Genomic DNA, 27,406 nt, shown 5'->3' with positions numbered 1-27,406 from the left:
GGAGTCCGGAAAGCAGTAAATGCGGACACGGAGTCCGGGGACGCGGAGTCCCTAAAGCAGTAAAGATGGACACGGAGTCGGGAAAGCAGTAAATGCGGACACGGAGTCCGGGACGCGGAGTCCCTAAAGCAGTAAAGATGGACACGGAGTCCGGAAAGCAGTAGTAAATGCGGACACGGAGTCCGGGACGCGGAGTCCCTAAAGCTGTAAATGCGGACACGGAGTCCGGGGACGCGGAGTCCCTAAAGCAGTAAAGATGGACACGGAGTCCTGGACGCGGAGTCCGGAAAGCAGTAAATGCGGACACGGAGTCCGGGGACGCGGAGTCCCTAAAGCAGTAAATGCGGACACGGAGTCCGGGGACGCGGAGTCCCTAAAGCAGTAAATGCGGACACGGAGTCCGGGGACGCGGAGTCCCTAAAGCAGAGTAAAGATGGACACGGAGTCCTGGACGCGGAGTCCGGAAAGCAGTAAATGCGGACACGGAGTCCGGGGACGCGGAGTCCCTAAAGCAGTAAAGATGGACACGGAGTCCGGACGCGGAGTCCGACGAAGGAAAGCAGTAAATGCGGACACGGAGTCCGGGGACGCGGAGTCCCTAAAGCAGTAAATGCGGACACGGAGTCCGGGACGCGGTGTCCCTAAAGCAGTAAATGCGGACACGGAGTCCGGGGACCGGAGCCCTAAAGCAGTAAAGAGTAAATGCGGACACGGAGTCCGGGGACGCGGAGTCCCTAAAGCAGTAAAGATGGACACGGAGTCCTGGACGCGGAGTCCGGAAAGCAGTAAATGCGGACACGGAGTCCGGGGACGCGGAGCCCTAAAGCAGTAAAGATGGACACGGAGTCCGGAAAGCAGTAAATGCGGACACGGAGTCCGGGAGCGAGTCCCGCGTAAGTCAGTAAAGAGTAAGATGGACACGGAGTCCGGAAAGCAGTAAATGCGGACACGGAGTCCGGGGACGCGGAGTCCCTAAAGCAGTAAAGATGGACACGGAGTCCTGGACGCGGAGTCCGGAAAGCAGTAAATGCGGACACGGAGTCCGGGGACGCGGAGTCCCTAAAGCAGTAAATGCGGACACGGAGTCCGGGGACGCGGAGTCCCTAAAGCAGTAAATGCGGACACGGAGTCCGGGGACGCGGAGTCCCTAAAGCAGTAAAGATGGACACGGAGTCCTGGACGCGGAGTCCAGAAAGCAGTAAAGTGCGCGGAGTAAAGGGAAGTAAGGGCGGGGATGGATGCAGGCGGTATGTCGGGGACGTCGGCAGAGGCAGATTGTCCAATTCCAAGTCGAGCTTGGTCGGGCGACGTAGGATGCCACTTGTTGCATCTTTGAGCCGTAGTCAAGTGGCCCCCCCATAGGGCCCTCCACTCGGCTCGAGGTTGCGATCTGTTGCATGAGTCAATCGCATGTCCGTCAGGAGGAGATGCCCCTTGGGGTTCCATGCGTATCTGCCACAATGAAGTTGCTTCGTCGGTGCTCTACCCCTGGGGTGGTGGTGTGTTTGATCTGTCGGAAGCCGGCTTTGCCGCTAGGCGATGACTCGTTACTCTACCGGATGTCAGCTCTGTCGCAGTGGCGATTGTAGTTCGCTGGAGATGCCCTGGTCGTGCGATGAGGGACTCAAACTCTAGGGTAGAGTGCCTACGTATCCCGTGGAGTCGGGAATCAGAGTCTGCCGTAGTTCCCCGTTTGTTGTACCTGTGATCTTGACATCATTAGTAAGTCATGAGATTACTAGCGATTTGTAAGCACAGGTAAAAGGAAGTGTTTGTGACGCATGCTCTTCAGTTTCGGGTCGCCTGGGCGACTTGTGAAGAGTTTTTTTTGCCTTGGTGATGCAAATGGGGGTCCGCTTTCAGGAGGCCCCGATGCAAGGCCTCCGAGGCTCCTGTTGGCCTTACATGGGCATATCGAAACGTTCTTAAAGGTGCCCAAGCGACTCTATCGGTTGTTCGACGCGCCTGTGAACTTGGGACCCTTCTCGTCAAGATCTCGAAGGGCGGCTGCGCTTGTGACCCGCGTGGGGATTTTTTTGCCTAGATTTGATCAGGCTCGGTCTGACCATTTCCAGAATACTATGACTAGACCTCAGAAAGGAATGTCTGAGATTTCGGCTTTGTGGTAGCCTGTTGAAGGGTGGCTGTGACCCATTCTGGAGTAAAGCAAAGACAAACAGAAAAGAGAAAGCTTGGGGGGAACGCGTTGCCCCAGGCTAAAAGGATACACGAGTTCACGCTTGCCGTGAGATGTTACCCCCTTCTCTTCCGTCCTTCGGTTAGTGTTGGCTGTCTTGAACTGTTTGGATTGCGTGCTTGGTCGCCCGCTTTGCTTGAAGAAGAATCCGCTTGGATGGTTGAGTTCGGTAGGATAGCCGATCGGGGATCGTGTTGGAGTAGAACCTGGCCATTTCCTTGGGGTGCCCTGGTCCGCGCAGTGTGCGAAGGCCCAAGGTGACTATTTTGTTTATCTCTCGTTTTACTCTCCTTTTGCTACGGTCACCCACCTCGGGGCCGTACCTCTCAACCTAAAGGGGATGAACTCTCCTTTTGCCAAGACTGCCCGCCTCGGGATTTTCAGTCGTGCCTCTCTTTTGCCCTAACTTTTGCCTAGATCGCCCCGAGGGGTTTTCGACCTAGCAGGCTCGATTCTTTTCTCTCTCGAGTTTGCAAAGGCGAAGGGTTCGAATAATTCGACCTCCGAGTGCGTTGTGTTCTGTCTCCGTCGAGGAGTTGCGTTTGCTGCTTCCCCTTTTGTCGGGGTTTGTTGATTCTTCTTTGAATTGGCGGTGCCGGAGTTTTATATCTCGACGGTACCTTGTTTTGTTCATTGACGGGTTTTTCCCGCGTCTTTTCTCTCTCTCTTCATTGGCGGGTTTTTCCCGCTTCTTTTCGCTCTGTGTCTTTTTTCCTTGCAGCTGGGTTTATTTTGTGCCCCGTGTATTTCTTGAAGACTCCTCGACTTTGCATTGCGCGGTTGCTTTAGTGTGCCTTGCCCGTGGAGACTTGATGTACTTCTTTGCCCTAGCCCAATTTTGTGAGGGCTGGTTTTCTCAGAAGTCTGATTCTTGTGCACTCGAAAGTCGAACTTCGCGTCTTTTGTCCTTGCAAACTTTACAAGTCATTTCCCCTGTTGTCTAAAAAAGAAAATGTCAAATTGCCCCGTGAATAGGAACCGAGGTTGCCCCGGTGCGAATGTTGATCGGGGATGCCTCGGTCTTCATTTGTGGAAGTGGCCTATGGCAGGCGCCTTGTGCGATGTCTCCGATCATCTTTTGTTGTTTTACAGCGTGTGCCTTTGGAAGGTGTATTCTGTTGAAGCCACTGGATGTTCGAGGAAGATGGTTGCATCAATGCTGAGTTATTCGCTCAATTGTCCTTGTCATTGGCTTCATAGGGGGGTACCTCGTCGTCGGACACCTCCTTTGTCAAAGTATAAGGAAAGGGTCCGAGACAAGTTCTCGGGGAAGGGTGAACTCGTGTATCGCTCTTTGCCTATGGTCAATGTGCCCCTGTGAATGATGACAAAGAAGATAACGCATTAGGCGATTATGCGGGTGAATATGTGGTAAGAAATATGAGGTGGTCCCATGGGAAAATCCCCTTTTGTCCCGCACGCAACCCATGGGGTGCCGCGTGCAGACGACATTTGTTTCCGAGAATCTGGTCATTACCACTCTGGAGTGGTTAGACCGTGACTGAGGTCACATAAGCATATTTTCCCTGGTTGCAAGTAGGCTTGCGCAGCCGTCCTACGGAGGGCTCGAGGAGCGGGGTCCCTTGAGGACAGGTTAGTCGAACAGGTCCAACAGAACTAATAGGGTGTCGCAAAGACCGTTCTAATGCTCCGTTGAAGGATTTGTTCATGTCGGGAGCCCATTTGTGGGAATGCATTTAAATTAAAGCAAAAGAGAGTTTAAAGAAGACTGCGCATGTTGTTCCAGTGCTTAGTCAGCGGCGACAGCAGAGGACGGGTGAGATCCATTCTTTGATCGGAGGCATGACCATGCTGGTATCTCCTACGATCGAGAGTTAGGTCATGCAATGTTTTGTGGAGCTGTCACTTTCGTCTTTGCAGTGGAAGGATTAGACTTGCTCCTTGGAGTATTGCTTGGATGAATTGAATTTGAGTCAAGGATTTTGGATTTAGATGAGCCTGAAAGCAGTAAATGCGAGGTGTCAAAACCTAAAAGCAGTAAATGCGGGGCCGGAGCCCAAAAGCAGCAAATGCGGGACCGAGACCCGATGAGGAGCCGAAGCCCAAAAGTGGGGTCGGAGCCCGATGCAGGGCCGAAACCCAAAGTAAATGCAGGGCCGGAGCCCGATGCGGGGCCGAAGCCTAATGCAAGTAAATGCGGGGCTGGAGCCCGATGCAGGGCCGGAGCTGATGCGAGGCCGAAGCCCGATACAGTAAATGCGGGGTGGGAGCCGATGCGGGGCCGAAGCCCGATGCAATAAATGCGGGGTTGATAGGAAAGTGCAAGAGATGCAAAAATAAAGGTCAATGCTGAGGAACAGTGCAGGGCACTGCAAAGCGATGACTCTGATTTTTCTTGCGGTCTTGCTTTGTGAAGCAAGGATGGGGACTTAGTGTGAAATTCCAAGGAGCTGGATGAGAGACGTTTGTTGTCTCAATTGCAGGTCGCCTAGTATACAGGCTGTCCTCTTGTTGAGAATTTCCTGCAATGGGAAAGGGAACAATGAAAGAGCATAAAAACTGTTCCAGATTTCAATGCAAGAGTGTAGGGAAGCGAACTGGCCTGGTAGGTGTCGTGCGAGCCACACCAAGAGACATGCATTGATATGTTGAGCATGCGTGTATGAGTTGGTGTGAACATGCTTGGACATGTGTGGGGGCGTTTAGTCGCTAGTAGATGCGCAAAAGTCTTGCGGAGAGATGTGCATATGATCACGCGGTGATGCTCTCCGCGAAGGTTTGCACGACTCGCCGGTCATGCGGAGGGAGTTGGGCCCCTTTCTTCGATCGGCAGCGTGATTGTGTTAGAAGATTCGTGGGGGTGGGCTGGGACATGCCATGTCCTGTGATCTTTCATGGAGGACAGTCGGTCTTGAGTGTTTGGAGTCCAATGAGGTAGCAGAGAAGTGTTTCATGTCTCGATTGTGGTCGTTTGGATTCATGGTGCCTTCTTGTTGGTTATTTCCTGCAATGGGAAAAGGGAACGATGAAAAAGCAAACTATGTTCGCAATTTTAACGCAAAAGCGTAGGGGATCGAAACTAGCCGCCTGGTAGGCGTCGTGCGAGGTGCCGGGGGGTGTATGCACGGTTAAAGTGAAGGCATGCTCGCACGACGCGGGAGGATGCACTCGGTTGTGCTGGTGGATGTACTCAGTTGCGAGAAGGGACGTGTGCGCGATCACGCGATGACGCTAGTTGCGTGAGATTAGTGAGAAGTTGGTTTTGCCAAGGAAGGTGCATTGGTCCTCGGGTCACGACTTGCCTTGCCGTGAAGTCGTGATTAGTCTACCTGCGAAGAAGGTCTTCACTCACTTGCATGGTGGGACGTTAGCTGTTATGCAAAACAGTAAAATGAGTAGGATACATGCGATGCGTGAGTTTTTCAAAACTAATGCCGCCATTCACATTAACTCAAAACGATCAAGTACAAGTAAATTTTATAAAATAAAGCCCTAAGCCAGTCTTCCACTACACTCGGAGTTTAAGCGAGCTCCTGATTGCATTTTTGTAGTTTGGCATGGGTCGGAGTAAGCTCCCATTGAGGTTATGGTTAGCCGACCAGTTCCACATCTTTCTCAGCAGCTTACTGACGAAGGTGATCGATCCTGTTGTTGGTGAGGTCGACTATTGTGGATGTGCCTGAAGTGGGGGTGTCCTGGCGGGTGTGCCGGTCTTGGTTTGTGGAGACTTGGTGGGAACCTCGTGCATTGACGGACTTTGTCGAGGCACGAACAAGAGACCGAGCAAGGCGTCTCTTACCAAGACGAAAGGAAGACTGCCTTAGGACTCATTCATATGAATGACACCCTAATTTTGTAAAACAGATGATGCGTGTGTGCGAAAAAAAATGAATGCCCACGGCTTAATACAAATTACAAGATACATCGCTCTTGAAAACAGAAAAGATTCAAGTGGCACGCAGGCCGACTCAACGGACTGTTTGTCGAAAACGGGTTAGAGGATAGCATGGAGCTCCTGCAGAATGCATGGTTTTAGTGCTACAGGGACCGTGCTACGTAAGGATGGGGCTCACGACTCAAGGGTGTCAATCCTTGAAATCGAGCGGGGATCTTTGGGGGCCTAATCGACGGTCCAACCGTGCGACGTACCCTTACTCGGAACCCCTATTTAACCTATGCTCCTATTATCGGTCGTGGGACGCGACCCATAGGTACCTAGAAGCTAGTATGATATGCATGCATGTACGGGAAATAAAAGTGCGTTTAGTAGATAAAAGCGGGAAAATGCGGAAAAAAGGAAAACGGTACATTAAACAAGCAAACAAAGAAGGGGAACGAGCCCGACCCTCTAAGTGTCCCCAGCGGAGTCGCAAGCTGTGCGCACCCGAATTTCGTCTCGTCGGGGCACGCAATGCGCGAAGCCTCATTGCAACGCGGCTTGGGAGTGTCCACCTTCCCGGGGACGCGCGACGGACGCACGTGAGAAGGAGTCGCCACTTGCCATTTTACGACCCAAAAGTCGAGGGCCGGCAAGTTTCCCGGGTCTTAGGGGTACGGGGTACACCTAAATGCTAAGGCAATGATCATGCGGAACCGAAAATTCCGAATTCGGGGGTTCTATTACGTGCGGGCCTACATCCCGCACGCCCTTTCGGTACTCTAGCTTGCTAGGCTTGCCGTTTTGTTTATTTACCGTGTGATTTGATTTAAGGTGCACTTGACTCGCCCGTTTTGACACCGTAAATTCGTAAGCACTCTCAGGCCTTTTCTGCTTATCAACCGGGATCCTTACATTGACCGAATGAAAATACAGGTATGCTTGCATAAATGAAGATACAGACGCTTGTACTGTGTTTTGGACCCGGTTGATTTGCATCAAGCCAAATATTCCTCTCGTGCATGCCGTGAGTCTTGAAGGACGAAATAAAAAATAATGCAACGCGGGCTCATGGAGCCGGTGGTCGGGTCCGACCGGACCGACGGATAACTGAAGAATCGTTTGACTCTTGAGACAGCCGTGGGACAGGTCGAGCTCCCGGGTCATGTCCTGACCACGACTCATTCATCCTATCCGAGTTGTCTTTCCATTTAGACATCACTAAGATTGGGACGTTGAGTCGAGGCAAGACCCGATGCCGCACTCGGGTTGCGCGCTCTCAATGTGCATGGGCGTTGGACCCCGTGATATCGTTTCCTATGAGTTCAGGCTTGAACCGCGATGAATACAGCAAATAACAGAAAAGTACATGTTGCAAAGAGCACGTATTATCATGTTGCATACATATAATTACATAAACAAAATTATTTAAATGAGGCGTATGCGTTATCGGTAGGAATCCAAGTAGGAAAAGCGATTGGATATCTTTGGAAAAATGTTCGCAGACGGATTTGGATAATTTTAAAGAACAGGGACGGATTTGAAAATTCGAAAAGTTCAGGGATTGGTTTGAAGATTCAGAAAAGTACAGGGACTGGTTTCATAAATTCAGAAGAGTTCAGGGACTGATTTGCAAAATCAGAAGGGTCAGGGACTGATCTGAAAATTTAAAAGTGAGGGACGATTTGAAATTCAAAAAATTGGGACTGTGTAACAAATTTACTGAAAATGCCCTAGGGACTTATTTGAAATGAAATTGAAAATCAGGACTGATCTGAAAGATAAAAAAAAGAGGCCCGAGGACTAAACTGAAACACTCGGAAGTTTCTTGGAATGCTAGAACAATTCTGGAAAATTCAAGGACTGATTGAAAAATGATAAAGTGACCGGGGCTTGATTGAAATGATTTTTGAAATTCGGGGCAAATCTTAAGAAAATAAAAATACTTCTTCTGGACTGAAATGTGACAAAAACAGAAAGTTTGTAAAATCGAGTTCGGAGACAAAACGATCACCCACGCGACTCAAGAAAACATACACTGCACTTATATCCGTCAAGAAAGCAATAATATTCAGGGAATGAGCCCTAATCATGCCACTAAGTTGAGAATTTACCTAGTTCGGAAAGTTGAGGGGTGATTCTGTAAATAAAAAAAAAGTCAAAGATATGCTGGGCGGAGTTTGACCGGGCCGGTCTGAACAGTATTGGGCCGGCCTGAGCGGATTGGGCCGAACTCCGATGGTGTGGACTGGCCGAATGGAAGATTGGGCTGCGAAAGGATGGCTGGGCCGAGTTGGCGGACTGGGCCGACTGGGCTGGACCTGCAACAGAGAAATAATGGGCTAGTCCGAGATGCGGGATGGGGCCTTCAAGAGTCGGGCTGGACCGTTGCCGAGCCGGGTTTGGGCTGTTTTGGCTTGAACAGACCCGAATGGTAGCAACAGACCCGACTGGAAGGGGGGACAGGCCCGATGGCGCAAGTCGGGTCGGACGTCGCCACGGAGGCTCCCGATGGAATTTTGAGGCAGGTCGGTGGCATTGGACTCCTAACTGACTGAGGAGCACGGTGATAGGTGGCTCGTAGCGAGATTCAACTCGAGCTGACCTATACGTCCCTTCAAAGTTCGGATCAGAAAAGACGACCAGAGGAACAGACCGACTGGCACAAGTCGGGTCGGACGTCGCCACGGAGGCTTCCGATGGAATTTTGAGGCAAGGTCGGCGGCATTGGAACCCTAACTGACTGAGGATCATGCCTGCAGTGGTTTCATGAAGATTAGAACATGTCGATTTTCCTGAGAGATGCAAAGAAAAACCGGTTAAAAACTGGAAAAATCTGTAAAGGGAGAAAAGAGAGAAATGGCGGTGGTGCGCGGTTGAGCGGCTCTCGGCACGTGACCCACCTCGTCACGGGGGAGAGTGAGGGTCATGAGGAACCTTAGGAAATGATTGGCACGACTTGCCATAGTCGTGAGGTGGTGGAAAATGTCGAGGAAGCCCGGGAAACCGTGAAGATGTCTATGGAACTCGGTTCTGGACAGGGCTGGTTTGGCAAGCTGGAAGCTTCAAATCGCGAAACTAACACCGGAAATGGACTCGGGAGGTCGAATACATGTGGGATATGAAGTTTGGTTGAAGTTGGCTACGGTTGGGTGGCGGTCGCCGGAAAACGGGATTGGTTTGGCCTTGTTTGGCCTGGTTTCTGGGTGAGGGGCTGAGATTTTTTCGAAAAATCGTCGAGCTGTGGATTTCTCGGTCGTAGGCGAGCTGGAGGTTTCCGGGTCTTCTTGTCTGTGAGCTCGGGATCTTTTTGTCTGTGAACTCCCCCCCCCCCATTCCCCCGGACGAGCTGCGGGTTTTTGTCCGAAAAAGAAAAAACGAGAGAGAGAGAGAGAGAGAGAGAGAGAGAGAGTGCGTTTGCGTGTTCGAGGAGTCGCGTGCGCATAGGGGTTGGCGTGCGCAGGCAGGCTCGGGCGCAGCGGCGCAGAGGTCCCGAGACCGGTCCGTCCCTGCCAGGAGGAAGAAGAAGAAGAAAAAGAAAAGAAAAAGAAAAGAACCAGAAGACCGAAGAAGAAGAAGAAACGATGAAGAAGAAGAACAGGAAAATGGGGGGGAGGGGGGCCTGGTCAACGGTCAAAGTTGTCAGACTTTGACCGTTTGACCCTTTTTTTTTTTTTTTTTGACGCGCGTATAAATTGAAAATTCCATCTTCTTGATCGGACGTCGAAAAAATAATTCGAGATTGCCATTGTGTTCAGAAAAATTCGCTGATCGATATTGTGCGATGAATTTATTTTCAATCTCGAATTTTGTCCCGAATTTTGAAAATTGACGTCGATGTACGCGAAATTCGAAAATGTCCCAAATAAAATTAGTGTTAAATTAGGCAAATTGCTATTTCCAAAAATGTCCTAAAAAGTCGTGAATACTCGAGTAATTAATCGGAAATATTTTCCCTCACGAGTGGTAAAAATGGCGATTTTGCCCCTCTGGAGCCGGTGGACCAAAATTGGGTGCTGACATACATATATTAGTCCATGCAGTCAATCGGCAGCCACTGAAATTGCCATTAGAAGGACGAATTAGTAATGCACTAAAGGAAGTCGGGCCATCCATAACAATTGCTAGTCTACCTGAGGTTTTTTTTTTTTTTTTTGCTAACCCGGGGTGTCCGGGCTTCGCCCGACTAATCCCCAGGGCTCCGTAAACCCCCGGCGGCGCACGGAGCGGGTAATTACACCAAAGGCGCTCTGGTGGCCCCAAGGGGATTCGAACTCGGGTCTCGGTGCAAACTTGGGTGCACATTAACCATTAGGCCAAACCCCTTGCAGGTAATTTATTCAAAGAAACTTCGACAAGTTCAGGCGAGATACTGATTACTTTTCCAGTTTGCTCATATTCAACCTCCACAATTCCTCGGGTTTTTCCTTGTGCAGCTTTGGCTGTTCTTCTGGACTTCCTTCTGCAAGTTACAGCTTTTGTTTCTTTGATGGTCTTCGATCTTTTGAGAGCCAAGTATAAGAGGGTTGATTGTTTTCCTTGCGTCAAGGTGTCTTCAACATATCCCGACTCCGATAATGGTAGCTCTTTGATGGTTCCATTCTACACTATCAATTTCATATTAATATTATCAAATCAGTTTTTGGTTTAACCAATATATTTGACATAAACTGTGAACGGCAAACATATGCAAGTGCAGCAACTGAGAGAAGAAAGCTAGGATTGGTGGGTAGATAAATGAAGGTAATTTTCCAATTCGTTAATGGTTACAGCTTGGCACATCTTCATCAAGGCAAGAGCAGGATTTGATCTACATGTCCAAATTCATTCTCGATTCTCGATCTGTAGTAACATTAGGACGATTAACCTATTCATCTTTTATCTTTTGGGTTTTACCTTTCAAAATTTTTGCACTGGTTTGTGAACTCATTCAATATTGGTGTGGGGTCTCAGGTTAACTTCTCGTATTTTATTTACCAGTATTTAACAAACACAGTTTGTGATTCATAATATTTCAACGTGCAATCTTTCAGGAAGTCCACGCTCCAGTTCTCAGCCTTTGGAGAGTGAAGTTAGTTGTTGTTTCAGCGTTTGTTGCTTTCTTATTTGCCAGTATCGTGAGTAGCCTCGATTTTGTAATTCTCTTTCGCGCAATCGCATTTTTCGTCACGGTATACATGTCTCAGTATCTCCTGCTTTCTCATTTCATAGGCATTGTGCACCAAGATTGAACCTGGTCTGGATCAGAAGACTGTCCTTCCTAGGGATTCATACTTGCAGGTTTAACTTGTACCTATCCGACGCAGGACAAACAGAATTTCTGTCTTTTATTTGTTTTACTTTTTCAGTTGCACTAATTCAACAATATCAAATCTTTGCGCGGCTATTTCAGTAATGTCTATCAATATCTCAGAATTGGTCCTCCTCTATACTTTGTAGTGAAAAACTACAATTACAGGTATTTTTGTCAATTCCTTTTGTGTTACTAACTACGTGAAGCTATTGATTGAATGAATCTTAGATAGCTCTCGTTTGGAGGCTGATTCTTTTTCGATAACTATGTTGCTGAACTTCTCAGCTCAGAGTCAAGGCAGACAAATCAGCTTTGCTCGATCAGCCAATGTGATGCAGACTCACTTTTAAATGAGGCACGATGTTGCTCGCTCTCTTCCTTGCATTGCTATTTTGATTCTTGAAGTGCAAGGCCCTTTCTTTTGTTACGTGGCAAGAGTTTTTATCAGTCTTGGAGGAGAATAGTTCTTAATGAATTTTCTTATAAACTATTAGATGCTACTGAAAGATGCTGTGGTAGGCTTTTGTAGGATGGCATAAAGCAGATTCCCAAGATTTAAACTCCGGGGGGCAAACACGTGCTTGGAAAGTTAAAATTATCGTGAGAATTTAGTCAACTTATTAATATGGCTTTTTCCGGTAGCATGTTATTACCGGATACTGTTAGTGAAAGGCTACGTTTTAGTCATTCTGTCACCATATATTGTTCGTGAGGTTCGGGATCAATATGTTCTTTAACTGCTGTTTCCATTAATCATCTTATTACCTTGAGCTAGTGTTCCCTCTCATATTTGAATTCTATTTTGTGTATCTTTTCTTTAGATTTCACAAGCGTCCTTAGAACCAGAATCAAGCTATATAGCAAAGCCAGGTCATGGTTTGGAAGTGCTTTCCATATGATTCTCATGTGCAAGAATAGACGAGCGGTTGAATGTACATTAGCTTTAAATCTTTTCGGAGTTTCTAATTAAGGAAACTAATTGTTTGATCTATTTGTATTGGTAGCCATATTTCAGCCTCCTTGCTACCCTGCCGGACAATCTTCTTGTAGCCTGACTGGACCCTGGAAAGATTGTACAATGGTAATGTTCGCAGTATCTCCTTACGTTGCCTTGTAAAGATTAGTAGGTTTTTTGGTTTAATAATTTGGATATGAGTTCAAAGCCAGCAGCATCATAACTGTAGCAGAAATACAACACCATTTTCTGCTTCATTTATTATTTGGAGTTCGTCAGTGCTTCCTTCACTCAGATCTGCGAAACGACCATCCATCAACATCACAATTCAAGGAGAAACTCCGTTGGTTCCTCTCCGCTCTGCCTCTGCTGGCTGTGCTAAAGGAGGTCATGGAGCTTACACCAACACCATGGATTTGCAAGGTAATGATAACAAACTTTTATTCTTCCATAATACATCTTCCAAGATCATCATTCTAATTACGAGCTTGTTGTCGGCTTTTTCAAAAATAATCTGTTGATGCTGTGTCCTTCTTAGGCTATGAAGACGGTATAATCCAAGCATCTTCATTTCGGACATTCCACACCCCCCTCAATAACCAGGTAGTATTTTACCTATGAAATTACTTGGATACCTATTGCTGCTTTCCTATATTCATCGTGTGTATATTGAAGGGCCTTCTTCATTTTGTTGTTGAGTAGGTCGACTACATTAATTTTCTGAGGGCAGCTGGGGACTTCAGTTCAAAAGTTTCCAAGTCCTTGAAGGTAAATGAGATGCAATCTAGAAACATTCCCACTTCTCTCTGTCAGTGCTTTGAGACGAGTGTGAAAGCAGCAGTTCTTAGTTTCGACCTCTAAATGACCAGGCGTAGGCTAAGTCAGTGAAACCAGGAATACGCCGAGTTTTAATTACTCTGTTTTTCTGCTGCAGATGGAGATTTTCCCGTACTCCATGTTTTACTTGTTTTATGAGCAGTACCTTGATATGTGGAAGACAACATCAATCAACCTTGCAATAGCTATAGGTCGGTTTACTCGTTGTCATCTCATATTCGTGGCACGAATTTGCCACTTACAAATACTGATTCTTTGTAAATAAAAACCGATTCTATCTTAATGCTTGTGAAACAGGTGCAGTATCTATAGTTTGTTTAGTCACCACATGCAGGTACATACTTTTTTGAACTCTTGCAGGAAGAGCACATATTCTTTGTTTTTCTTAATTTAAATTATAAAGATGTTCGACAAATTACATATCTTCAGACAGTGTGATAGTTTCTGCGCTTTTGTGAAATTCAGTTTACGGACCTCAACAATCATTCTGCTGGTCATAACAATGATCGTCGTGGATCTTTCGGTGAGTGATCCTTCCATGACTATTATTCACCATTGACAACCAACCATTTGGAGTAATGATTTCCCTTGCGCTTCAATTTATATCCTCTTGATTTGCTGCTTCAGTTTGTGTAATGACAATCTGCAGTGCGTGATGGCTATTCTGGGAATACAGTTGAATGCGGTGTCCATCATTAACCTTATTATGGCAGCAGGCATTGCTGTTGAGTTCTGTGTGCATATAACATATGCTTTTTCGGTTAGTATCGATCCATCTCTGAATGTACTGTCTGCAGTCACTCTCAAAGTAATTACAAATGCCCCATTTGTAATAGCAGAACAAATACTATTAGAATGTCTTTTCTCTTGTTTACCCGATGTTTCTTTAAATCTCAAATCCGTCCTTTTAATTTTTAACAGGTAAGCCGGCGAAACGAAGACCAGCACATGAAGGAGGCTCTCAGTACTATGGGGCTTCTGTCTTTACGCACTGTCCTTCTCTTTTGTCATCAAATATTGAAGCCTAAATGCCGAGAAACTGCAGTAGATGAACATTTCTATCGGCTTCTCATATTAACTTTTTCCGACACGCTGCTGTGCAGTGGAATCACGCTAACAAAGTTTGTCGGGGTCCTCGTGCTTTACTTCTTGAGGACAGAAGTGTGTCTGGTACATGACCTTGCATTCTGGTTTACCTCATATACAAGATTTCTCTAATATGCCTCTCTGAAATGTCTCGTTTAGTGTTTTACAGGTTTACTACTTCCAAATGTACCTCGCTCTGGTCCTTCTCGGTTTCTTGCACGGGCTCGTTTCCCTACCGGTAAGTCAAAAACCTACAGATCCTCCACCTTAGTAGCAGCTAATTCGCCTCTGTGGAACTGAAAATGTACAGATTTCAAATCGCTTCTCTCCATTTGCAGGTCGTCCTGAGCATGTTTGGTCCCCCTTCGAGGTGTGTGCATGTGGACAAGCAAGCAAGAAGGCCGACCATCCAAATTTAAATCATAGCATCACAAATCCTATTATCTTTTGGGTTTGTGGTCGCACAGGCCCCATGATACGAAGTTTAATGTGGAGTGTTACATGGTACCTGAATCACATAATTGAAACCAGGATGTGAGCTGAACCACCTACAGTATTGAACTCAACGTATCTTAGTGGTCGATACATGAACACAAACCCCGTCCCCTAGAAAAAGGAAAATAATTTTATGCTGACGGTCTCACCTAACAATTAATGTTTAACATGGTGTAATACGCGTTTAACAACCACCTATTGATGCTCTAGGTACAATTATCAAACACATGCAGTCGTCCTCCAGAGTCAGAGCGCCTGTTCCTCAGCGGAACATCAGAGATTGGATTTTACTCGTCATAGTTTTCCCCGAACTTCAGTTTTCGAGGAAGTTGGTCTTCCTCCGCTGCTTTTCCCGCATTTTAATCTGTTCAAATATGTTAGGGAGACAGAATTCCTAGGGATACAATACGGATGGTGACTCCATTTCTTTGCACTGAACATGCCCTATGATGACACCATTTCAAACCCCTATCCCTATCCCTCTAGTTACTATATGGAAACAACCAATCTGTTATCTATCAATTAAATATGCAAGCATTTCCAAGTTTAAGAAAACGTGCCACTAACCAACCAATATATGTTGGTTCAGGTGGTTCGGTGTTTGTTTTTCATAAACAATGTTTCAATTCCAAGTCTTTCGAATGGAGAAAATTCACGATTGGGAGAGTTTTACCGCTGAATAGACTAACTAGGTTACGAATTGGGCTTTTAGATTAGTCGGGGCCCAAGGACACTTTTTCCAGTAAATTAGAAAATGATCAATAAAGATAATATAATGGGGTCTTGGGTTCGATATTCGTCAGTGGGACTTCCGTGCTCCTTTATTTAGTTTTGTTATTTATACTCTTGTACTAGACTATATACCTCCCTTATAACCGAGAAAGAAAATAAAGACGGTATCATTAATGAGAATCAAACCAAAAACCTCTTAATTTCAAGTCAAGAGTTAATTCTATAACTGCATTAAAACTTCCTTTCTCAACTTTTTTACAATCTTTAAGTTTATTTAATTCTTTCTCGCGGCTTGAGTGGGAATCCATATCTATGTATATAGTAAAACAAACTACATTTTATATTCAATGCAACTATTTTAAATAGAGTTAGACTAGTCAATTTGTACATAGATTTCATGAAATAATAAATGAATGAAATTAATTAATTACATAAATAAGAAAGTTTTTTCCTAACCTATGCCCTTAGGGCATAGAATAAGGACCAATAAATAAAGTAAATTTTCTAAAATTGCAACTTTGTTTAGCAAATTTTTACAATTTAAATGCAAGCATTTATTTCATTCTCAAATTGATAAACACAATCATGGTAAGTGTGAGTTCTTATCCTATGCCCTAGTAAAATCCAATAAGAAAATATACAAATTAACTAATAAATAAATTAAAGTACTTTGTTTAGGACTGAAATAAAAGAATTTGTTGAAGAAACATTGCTATAGATGCATATACTAAAGTAGAGAGGTCAATTGCCCTTTATTAAAATTATTTGTCGTATAAAGATATTGCTTGAAATTTGAAAATAATTATTAAAAAAATATTTTGATATTTAAGAAGCAAATATTTTTTTAAGAAAATCTAAAAAATTACCATAACAATGTTATAAATATTTGAAAATAAGACATATGACACAAAATCTCAAAAAAATATAATTAGATTTTCATATATAAGATTTTCAAAAAAGGATTATCACAACTTACTAATTTCATAAAATATGGTCATAAAAAGATAAACATATGGTTTATTTGTTTAAAAAATAAAATTTACTTTACTTTACTTTTCCCTTAATTCAACATCACAATCATTATATTTTTTAACTTCTCAAATTCTATCTCATACTTTATCTTATTCATTATTACAGTTAATTTTTTAATATTAAATTCTCTCAATTATTCAACATTTTTTTCTCAATTTCAATATTTTTTCCTCAATTCAACAATACAATCACTACTTTTTATCTTCTTTTTTAAATTCATTCATGTACTTTTCTCAATTACTTTTATCTTCATCTTCTCAAATCAAACTAAATCAAATTAAAACAAACTTAATTTATTTACAAAACGCAATGCTAACATTTGAAATATTCCTTTCAAGATGAGTGAATTAAGAAAATATACGAATTAACTAATAAATTAGACTGATAATGAAATTAAAGTACTTTGTTTAGGATTAAAATTAAAGAATCAATTGAATGAGCATTGCTATAGATGCATATACTAAAGTAGAGAGGAAAATTGCCATTTATTAAAATATATTTATCTTATAAAGATATTGCTTGAAATTTGAAAATAAATATTGAAATATTTTTATTTTTAAGAAGCAAATATTTTTTAAGAAAATCTAAACAATTGCTGTAAAAATGTTATAAATGTTTGAAAATATGAGTCAAATATGATACATGGGATATATAATTATATTTTCATATATAAGATTTCCAAAAAAGATTATCACAAATTACCAGTTTCATAAAATTATGGTCTTATAAAAAGTTAAACATTTAACGTTTGAGAAATTCCTTTCAAATGAGAGTGAAAAATAAATCCGAATGTGGTAAAGTTTGTAATCCATTAATACTAAATAAAGATGTAATACTAATTAAATAAGACAAGCAGATAAAAATTCACGATTGGGGAAGTTTTACCACTTAATAGACTAATTCGGTTCGAATTGGGCTTCTAGATTAATCGGATCCCAGTTGGACTTCTAGATACCCAATAGTGCACACAAAACAAAAAACAAAAACCCTACCAACGGGGCTCTTAATTTGCAGCACTTGGAGGACACTTTTTCTAGTAAAATAGAAAATGATCAATAAAGATGGCATTACTGATGAGAATCAAACAAAAAATCTCTTAATTTCAAATCAATATATTATATATAATGCCTCGAACAATTAACCAGGTCGTGACAAGAGTAACCATTGACCTCTCAAGCTTCTGCCATGTGTGACTAGAACTTCGCTATGTGTCCATGTTCCCATGTGAGATTCGCCACATGTCGCCATGTGTTGAGCTATTATTTTACAGAAAAGCACATGCAAGAAAAAACATATAACAATTGTTTTTTAGAGAAATATTACTTGGAAATAATTATTTTTATAAAGTACAAATATTACTTATATAAAGCAATTGATTTTTAAAAAATCATACTCAAATGGCTAGAACTATATTGTTGTACAATGAATAAATAAGTATAATATATCTATTTCATATTATTTTAACATTTGAATCAATATATAATATATAATGTCTAGAACAATTAATCAAGTCACGACACGTCTAATCATTGGCCTCTCCAGCTTCCGCCATGTGTCACTAGAACTTCGCTATGTGTCCATGATCCCATGTGAGTGTAACCACGTGTCGCCACATGTTGAGCTATCTCAATTGCATAGTTATTATTTTACAAAAAAAAAACATGCATAAAAAAATATAACAATTATTTTCTAGAGAAATATTACTTGGAAATAATTATTTTTGTTAAGTATAAATATTACTTATATAAAGCAATTGATTTTGAAAAAATGATATTCAAATGGCTGGAATTATATCGTTGTACATTGAATAAATAAGTATAATAGAAGTCTATTTCATATTGTTTTAACATTTGAATTGGTAGAATTACAGCGCCGAATTGGTTGAATTACACGGATGTTACCAATTCAAATTGTTGACATGGAAGAAATTAATAACTTATACGTCAGATCATGTGAGTATCTTCTATTAGGCAAGTACTATAACTATTTATGGAAATTATAAATGTATCTTTCATTGAATAAAAAGTTATAATTGACGTGTCCTTTTGAGTAACCACCAATAGGATATGACAAGTGACAATTTCTGCCGCCACCATGAGATCAGTTGGGGTAGTTCTAGACTAGAAATATAAGCAATAGAGCCAAATTAGAGAAGTTCTCAGTAATCACGTGATGAATATGCGTATTGATACAACAACTTAATATTCTAACATATTTTCCAATTGCTCTTGGAAGGTAGACCTTATACGAATAATGCAAAAGGATGGAGTAAAACATTTTCAAGATGGAAGTCCATATTTTATATAAATCATATGATTCATTTGCAATAAATATTTGATATTGCAAAAATTTATATATGATTTCAACCATGATTATTTTACTTCTTTCTTTTCTAAAACAATATTATTTTAATTCTTGACTGATATGGAGATGGACAATTAAATTTTATTGGGGAGTAATAATTCTTGAAATTAGTCTTTTTCTTACTTTCCGTATTTATATGCTTTTTTACCTCTTTAAATCATGAGAATATATTTTTGTGTACTCTTAGTTTTTCAATTTATTGTTTTATATAAATTTTTTTTGTCGTCTAAATAATGTTCAATGATTTTATTTTATTTTTAATCCGAGCAGCTAGCCCGCGCATATGCTCAACCTTTCATCTAGTTAATTTTCTTTTATCGGTAACTCGAATTAGTTTAATTAATCCTAGCTTTTTGAAACCTAATTAATCAATCACCTTGATTTATTTAGTCGAGAACCAACGACTTCCTTTCTTTCTCAATTTTTCTCCAACATTAATACATTTTCTTTTTAAAGCCATATTTTGATTATTTTTACCCTTAACTTATTGATTTTACAGGCAACAATGAGTGAACGGTTTAATCTAATTCTTTTTGCTGAAAAGCATCAGCACTGTAACATTCCAATAATTAAAAGATCCATAAAATATCAAGAAAAATCAAACTGAATAATTATATTATTAATTAAAAAATGCTAAAAGATATTGATTATAAACATTGAATTAGTAATTTTGCATCTCATAAACTTAGAAATATAACTAGATGCGCGCCCGAAAGCTGCGCGGCAGCTGAAGGATAGTAATTTAGTGTAACACTTCTTAGACAAAGGTTAATGATTGCTGCCAGCGTAAAACAAGTTTAGATATGAGCTACATGGCAACGTAGTATTATTGGGTCACGTGTTCGGCAGCACTCCTGTAAATATGTATGAATATGAGGACTGATTTGTAAATAAAAATGATATCCAAGATAGGGCCGCAATATGACATCGCAGCGGAAACAGACGGCACAACTCTGATGCCCTTCGAAACATCGCGTTTCAGTTAGAAGCAGAACAGAAAGTTTGACGGTAGTTTTGTGCCAGTCAGAACTGATATAACCAAATTACATTATGGTGTCGTCTGAAGCAAGGCATTAAGGAAGGATCATCGCGGCAACATTGTGACCATTACACTAATTAGTCACTACGACGACATATTGGACAACCATAGAGAGAACTGAGTTGAAGACAGTGCAAGGCACGGAAATAAGAGCCTCGCCGTCAAGAGGATAAGCGCGGAATTAAAGCACGTGAAAAATAAGCGCCAAAAGACTGCTTGAGGAGCAAGGCAAGTTCTGTAACTGCTCTATCAACGTCCTCAACTCACTGAGTGATGGATTATAAGCACGAATGAGCAAGGAAAATCTATAAATCCCAGCAGATCCCAAGGTGGAAAGAACCTCGACCTCAACATAAAAACTCAAGCATATCTTTAGTTATAAGTTAGTTATCATTTCGCTAAGCATGTCCGTGGAGTAGTGAAGAATAGAATCAGAACTTGCAGCAGAAGGGGATTTTCCCTCAACGATCAAGTTCAAAGTTTGTGGCAGTAGGATTCGTCCTCGACGATGCAGTCACAACGTCCACCAGTCTATGTTCTAGAGGAACTGCCATCATTCCACGCATATTTGCTCAGAGCATCCCAATATGGTGCATTCCTCTATTCGAGACACAGTCGACCTTGGATCTCGACTTTGCAGAGCATAAACCACTCGTGTACAATGGAGTACAATATAGGCCATCCTCTATAAACTCGATTTGAGTCTTACCCTTTCTATTCTATTTCTGCCGGTGAATGTAATTGCTTCATCGATTTGAATCAAAACTCCAGTCCAACTCAGTTAAGCATTATTTGTGCGCTTCTCTCTATTATCACGAAACCCTTATGCGCAAGGCATTACCAAAAGAACCTCTATTGAGGATTTGAATGGAAACGAAATCCTGGGAAACCCAGAACATAGGAGATTGCCTTTCTCTGTTCCTCAAAATCCGAACGCAATGCTGTAGACGCGGTAGTTTGTTTTTAATTATATCCGAAGATAATAGAAGGAAAACCCGCGACACTCATTAAAAAAAAAAATGGGGTCCAATTGATTCTGGGCCTTTCATGGACTCCATATATATTATGGGCTTCGCTGGGCCCACACTACATGACATGTATCGAATGATCGAATCCTCTCCTCTCATGTCCTCTATTCGCATGATCTGTTCCCCTCTGAACCGAACTGAAAAGCTCCTCTCTCTCTCTCTCTCTCTCTCTCTGCTGCTTCCCCTGCTACCTCCGAACTTGAGGTCGAGCTGCTGCTGCTTCCCCTACTACTACTCCCTAGGAGCTTGAGGTGGAGCGGCTGCTGCTCTCTGATCTGCTGCTTCCCCTGCTCGATCCCTAGTTTAATTTGGGGAGTTGATGATTTGTTGATTATTTTATAGTTGTGATGATTTTGGGTAAGAAGATGCTCTGTTGATTATGTATAGAAGCTGTGTTAATTCCGCTGGATTTGTGTTCTGGTACGCGAGAAAGTGAGTTTTTTGTTTGGGGGGGTTTAACATTAACATAAACAAATGGCTTCTGGCAAAGATGATGTCGATGCTGCTGCTGCTGCTTCTTCTCCACCCTCGTCCTCGTAAGCATCTGGGAGCTCAGCTCTTCCGTTCCATCGGAATTCCCCTTCTTCCCGGGTTGCACGAAGACCGCGCAAAATGTCGGGAAAAAGGGTTCAATTGGATTGGAAGTCTCATCATCGCTCTGAATTTGTTTTCTATTTTTTTCCACAGCTCGAAGAATGTATACAAGGATCCTGATGATGGGAGGCAGCGGTTCTTGCTCGAATTGGAGTTCGTGCAGTGTCTCGCCAATCCTACCTATATCCACTGTAAATGCTTGCTTGGTTTCTCCTCCTAATTTAATCTATTCAATAAGGCAGCGCTTCCTCCTTTTTCTGGAAATTTGGATGAGATTTGCACTCGGCTTGAACTGGTTGGTGTTCGTAATTTCCATTGGCCCAGATTTGGCTCAGAACCGGTACTTTGAGGATGAGGCTTTCATTGGCTACTTGAAGTATCTCCAGTACTGGCAGCGTCCTGAATACATGAAATTCATAATGTAATCCTCTCTCTTTCTCACGCTCTCTCTATCGATCGAGAGGTCTAGATGATCGCCTTTTTCCTATATGTTTTGGACGTTTCCTGTTCAGAGCTTGAAGTTGTTCTGTTCTAGCAAAGTATATATAGTTTAGATTTAATGCCATTGTTAATGTGTTTATACATACATACATACATACGTAGGCATGTGCTTCTCATTGATCCTCTGATATCCATTTGTTTGCTCTTCAGGTACCCTCACTGCCTATTCTTTCTAGAACTTCTCCAAAATCCAAACTTCCGTGCTGCTATGGCGCATCCTGGCAACAAGGTCTTTCATTTCTCTTCTCTTCGTCCAAAGTTTAGGAAAATTGCACTTTTTTGTCCTTGCATGAAATCATCGAACAAGTAAATTATAGTGTTATAAACATTCGTGGATCTTTCTGAACCTTTTTATTCTGTGTAATGTAATTCGTGTAGGAGTTAGCGCATCGGCAGCAATTCTTTTTCTGGAAGAATTATAGGAATAATAGATTGAAACACATCTTACCGAGGCCCCTTCCCGAGCCTACTCCTGCTCCCACTGCTGTTCCCTCTGCTTTGGCTCCCCCTCCAGCACCTGCACCACCTGCAAATATGGCTGCTACAGCTCCTCCCCCTCCAGCTCTTTCTCCAATGCAATATGCCGTTCCCCCTGGTTCCTCTCTCATGAAGAATGATATGAGGAACACAGCGATTGATCGGAGGAAGAGAAAGTATGCCCCTGCTTCTGATGCCGTTTTGCACTACTAGTTTTTTTTTCTATCAGTTTCTTGGAGATTTATATCTTATTCTCATTAGTGATGTGGATGATCAGCGTGAATTCCAAATCTTCTTCTTAGTGAAAAGATTATTGTGTTGAATACATGCTATATGGTCCCTACAGGAAGGAAGGTTAATTTCAATTGCTTTTCGGAAGTTGGGATGTGGAAGAAACACCCAAGGTAATTTTTGAATGCTTGTTTTCCTGATCACCTTTGGATTTTTGAATGCTCTATACCTTTTGCTGTGCGAGTGACTATCTGGATATCTGCAAATTCTTGTTGCCTGTTTCTTCACCTTTGGAAGTTTGAGGGTCAAGGTTATATGCATCTACCACCAAAATAAGATTACGATAAATTATCTTCTTTACAATCAAAGAAGTGGCAACATCTTTAGGTTCTGGTTCTCATCGTATTATTGTTATATGGACTGTCTGTCCTGTGAACTTTTGTTTATCTTCGTGTAGGTTTTCAAACTGCGGATGGGCTGGAATAACGTTTTCTTGTTTAGTTAGATTAAGGATGATCAATGCATTCATAGGTGTAGCCACTGAGATGGCAATTACGGTATTTTGGATTATTTTTATTGCAGTCGGGGATGAGTTCAGACTGTTTAGGTTTATTTGCCGAGACTCTTGCAAAGAAGCTAAATAAAAGAGGCCATGTAAAACATGTTAACTATGTGTTGTTTAAGTTTGTTTATCAGAGTTCCCTTTGGTTCTGGAAGGAGGGAATTGGTCTATTGTGTAACTGCAAAGATTTTTTATGACGTCCAAGTTGTTTATATAACAAGCCTGTGCTACGTAACATTGTGCAGGACCATTATGCACTGTCTGAGACCAAGTCGGCTGTAACATCTTTCTCCAAGGCATCGTACTGAAACCAAGAAGTCAGTGACTTGGGCTGGCGAATGAACAAATCGGATGCCTTCACCGAATCGACCAAAATCTTGTATTTGTGTCGTTAAGGTCAGATCGAATGGGCTCGTCCTGTTAGTAGTAGCTGTTGTATAATTGAAATTGAAGTTGAAGGTGATAATTGTCAAAGTTGGGCTGTAACTGTTGCTCTTGGGTTTTGATGTTGCTTTCTGACGTGCCTCTGCAGGCTAACGGAAAAGAATTAAACTTTTTAGTCGGTAATTCGAACTAATTTTAATTCATCCTATCTGTTTTAAACCTAATTAAAGTAATCGCATTTCACGCTGAAGAGCACGTTTTGTTGTCTGATTAGAATAGAGTTTCGACCATACTCGATAGTTAATTAGGTAATAAGTCGCTACCTTGATCGAAATCGAAAGAAGTCGTAAGGTTTTGTAATTGATGTGTCGCCATTCACTGTTGATAGAATATCACGCTAACAGGTTATATATTAGCTCTAGCCTCTTGTCTTGTAAGGCGTCAGAGTGCATTTTCACCACTTTAATTGGTTCAAGTAATTGGACGCCTCTTCCCTTAAGGATGATTTCGAATTTGGATCTAGATAAACAGAGAAAATCCGCGAATAAGAGCTTTGCTCCTCATTGGCAGATTCAACTATAACCTGAATCTGTCGAAATCCATTAGATTTCATGGTATACTATCAATTACCGTATTGACAGTATACTTCCAACTTTTCAATGGATATACCTGTTTGACATCCAATTTTCCGCGACCTAGATAATTGACAAAATACTGGACTCGGTCTGATTTCAAATCCCCGGACCGGAGCAGCCCAAGAGCAAACTATGGGGATTTCAAGATCATTCTTTTTCTTGGTAAGTGATTTCAACGTCTTAATAAGTCTGACGAGCCGTGGTGTAACTGTTGCTCTTGAGTTTTGATGTTGCCCTCTGACGTGCCTTGAAAAGAATTAATTTTCTTTAACCGGTAATTCGAATTAGTTTAATTAATCCAAGCTTTTTGAAGCCTAATTAATCAAATCTAGATTCACGCTGAAGAGCTGCAGGCTTTGTTGTCTGATTAGAATAGAGTTTCGACCATACTTAATGGTAAATTAGGTAATAAGTCGCTAAGTCGATCGAACTTGAAAGAAGTCATTAAGTTTTGAAGTTGATTTGTCGGCACTCACTGTCTATGGGATATAACACTAACAGGTTATATATTAGCCCTAGCCTCTTGTCTTGAGCGTGTCACAGTGTATTTCTGCCACTTAAATTGATTCAAGTATTCCGACGCCTCCTCCTCTTAGATAATGTGTCGGATTCGAATCTTATTAATGAAGAAAATCCACAATTGAGAGCTTTGCTCCATAATGGACTCAAAGAGACTCAAACTTGAATTAACCGAAATTCATTAGACTTCATGTCGCACACTGAACAAATAAAATTTGAAGTTTTCCTCATTTTATATGTACTGCTTTTATTTTATTATTCTAAAATTAAATAATTTAAAAGTATGATATAAATTGTGCGAGTATTTGATAAAATAATATGTTAGCACAAAAAATAGGTAAGTCTGGTACCGAATTAAGACCGATATGAAAATGAAATCTTTTTCTTAATCTCATGCTGAGGTGAATATCACTGCATGTAATTCTCGATCGTTTTCCGGTTGGTTTGTATCCACGTCGTACAAATTTGCACAGATATTGGCATAATGCGTCCTACCTAATTAAGTAGCACGAGATGCCACGATAGACGTTCTCAAATGATTATCAATTATTGTCGATTCAAATGGCATTCCTCTTCTGAATATTAGTGGAAATTGACTTTTCCTAGAAAGCACTTTTTAGTTTTTACGTACTTGAGAGCACTTTTTGGCTTATGGGAGTGCATAAATGCCTTAACATAATCATAAAACCTTGAAATGATTAGCATCCTTATTGTTGGAATTGGATAAGTGATGTGTCCCCCTTCTAGCCATATGCATGAATTTCAATCAATTTCATGTATAAGTCAACTAATAACAAATTAATACCGGCGGTAACCGATAATGTCGCATCCATAACGACAATCCATTATTTTTTCGATATTTAGTATGTATATATATAAAGATATTTATTTATTTATTTAGTGCATGCATGCATATTTTTATTGAGAAATTTATATGCAATTGCTGGAGACTGAAATAGAAGTCATTTATATTTTTGGGGGGAAAAAAATCCCACTAACTAGTTAGTATACTTTTACATATTCAATTAAAGAGATGATTAAACGAACTTCTTATTCACAAATGCTTAAAAATATTACTTTTCAAAAATATTTCTAAGTATTGAAAAACCAAATTAATATACCCGTTATGTATAAAGCCAATATTACCTTTATCTTTTTTACCGATATAATAAGATTTATAATAAAGTTAATTACTTATACTTGTAAGAGCATGTAAGAGCCCCTTGTCTACCCACCGATATCCATTCATCCTCTCCTAGCTAATAATTTGTCTCACTTCACGTTTTTTTCCATGAAAATCAAATAGATAATTTTTAAAAAGCTCGAATTAGTAAAGTTTTGTTCAACTTATAGTTTACATAAGATATACTATACATATATATAGATTAAATTTCATAATACCTATACTTTTATCATCATATCTTAATTAATATTGTTGTATAATATATATAACCGATAGACAATAAAGTAGAGCATTGTATCTAATTATTTCCAATTGTCTTCATCTCCATAATTCTTTTTTTCTCCATCTCTTCGTGATTTCAGATAATAACATAGAGAGATGCGTCCACATAATGTCCCAAATCGCTCGGCCTGTACCGGTAATATCATTGATCGATGAAAGAACATTTTATAACCGGCCATATCTTATATGATTATTAAAGATATATTTACACATTCTGATTTAAAAATGAGATAATGGACAAGCATGTAAAAATGGCTTTCTAAAACCACCTACATAGTTGGGTATCATTTTTGTTTTTCTTTAGTTTTAGCTTTTTCTTTAAATTTTTTTATAGCTTTTTATTAAAACTTTCAACAACGTTTATTTGGTCAGCTTCCGCACACCACGTGACATCATTAAATGTTATGTTGGCAAATTAAGTTAGAATTAATAGAATAACTGACGTTGTACTAGACACATAACTAAATTAGTAGTTCATGTTATTTTGTGCCATTCGTTGCACTAGAATTAGAAGGAAAAAAAAGAGCAAAAAATCATTTTTTTTATATGTTAATTAAACTTTTTCCCCCCTTTCTTAGCCAACTTGGTAGAAATTATTTCACGAGCTGGGCGAAGTGATGACTCTCTGCTTAAGGAGATATTGTTAAAAGAAGAGAACAAGGGACTCCTAAAGTCATAACCGAATCTTATAAATAATTCAACTAACTCAAAACTAATCCCAACCTAACACTGTACAGTCTAACATTCCCCAATTAAAAATTGTCTCGTATGAACGTGAATATGATGAGGTCGTCATTTGTTCCTAATAATAATTGGAATATAATAATAATATGTATTGAAACAAATTTTCATTAAATTCACAAGTGGATGAACTCATATCGAATTCAAAAGAACGAAACGGTAGAAAGTTAACTCCAATCATCTTAAATACTTAAGGGAATTATTTTCAATTTCACGATTTGAAATTAACTGCTCTCAACATAAATAAATAAATAAATTAGTGAATACAGAAATCTATATATATATATATATATATAGATTATATGTTGAGACAGTTTCTCATGGGATCCACATATATCTATTGCTTTCTTTGTGGGGACAAGCTCGATATTGGATGAGATCTTTAAGCTACCTACTCACCC

The 27,406-nt window shown here is 41.2% G+C and overlaps 1 protein-coding gene and 1 pseudogene across 2 annotated transcripts; both read left to right on the top strand.

Moving 5' to 3' along the window:
* Nucleotides 1-14,702, top strand: part of LOC116214447 — a 31,053-nt pseudogene extending 16,351 nt beyond the window's left edge.
* A 6,292-nt stretch (nucleotides 14,703-20,994) lies between these two features.
* Nucleotides 20,995-23,848, top strand: LOC116215684 (mediator of RNA polymerase II transcription subunit 31). 2 transcript variants are annotated; one of them, XM_031551495.1, is made up of 7 exons: nucleotides 20,995-21,432; nucleotides 21,584-21,681; nucleotides 21,815-21,911; nucleotides 22,142-22,220; nucleotides 22,370-22,644; nucleotides 22,815-22,872; nucleotides 23,507-23,848. In XM_031551495.1, exons 1-6 carry the CDS (start codon nucleotides 21,371-21,373, stop codon nucleotides 22,825-22,827), a joined length of 624 nt encoding a protein of 207 aa, XP_031407355.1. In that variant the 5' UTR covers nucleotides 20,995-21,370; the 3' UTR covers nucleotides 22,828-22,872; nucleotides 23,507-23,848. The 2 variants fall into 2 exon arrangements, with proteins under 2 accessions (XP_031407355.1, XP_031407356.1); XM_031551496.1 differs by lacking the exon at nucleotides 23,507-23,848 and adding an exon at nucleotides 23,157-23,418.
* Nucleotides 23,849-27,406: the final 3,558 nt, after the last annotated feature.

The sequence above is a fragment of the Punica granatum genome, chromosome 7 (assembly GCF_007655135.1).
Source record: "Punica granatum isolate Tunisia-2019 chromosome 7, ASM765513v2, whole genome shotgun sequence".
NCBI lineage: Eukaryota > Viridiplantae > Streptophyta > Magnoliopsida > Myrtales > Lythraceae > Punica > Punica granatum.
The sequence above is the reverse complement of the archived record's forward strand: the minus strand, read 5'-3'. Positions and strand labels throughout refer to the sequence as shown.

What these genes read in the sequence shown, in the direction of transcription:
- LOC116215684 (XM_031551495.1), top strand. Translation starts at nt 21,371, where the DNA reads ATGGCTTCTGGCAAAGATGATGTCGATGCTGCTGCTGCTGCTTCTTCT. An exon ending in TCTTCTCCACCCTCGTCCTC is followed by an intron (nt 21,433 to 21,583) that starts GTAAGCATCTGG and finishes TTTTTTCCACAG; the next exon opens with CTCGAAGAATGTATACAAGG. An exon ending in CAATCCTACCTATATCCACT is followed by an intron (nt 21,682 to 21,814) that starts GTAAATGCTTGC and finishes CCATTGGCCCAG; the next exon opens with ATTTGGCTCAGAACCGGTAC.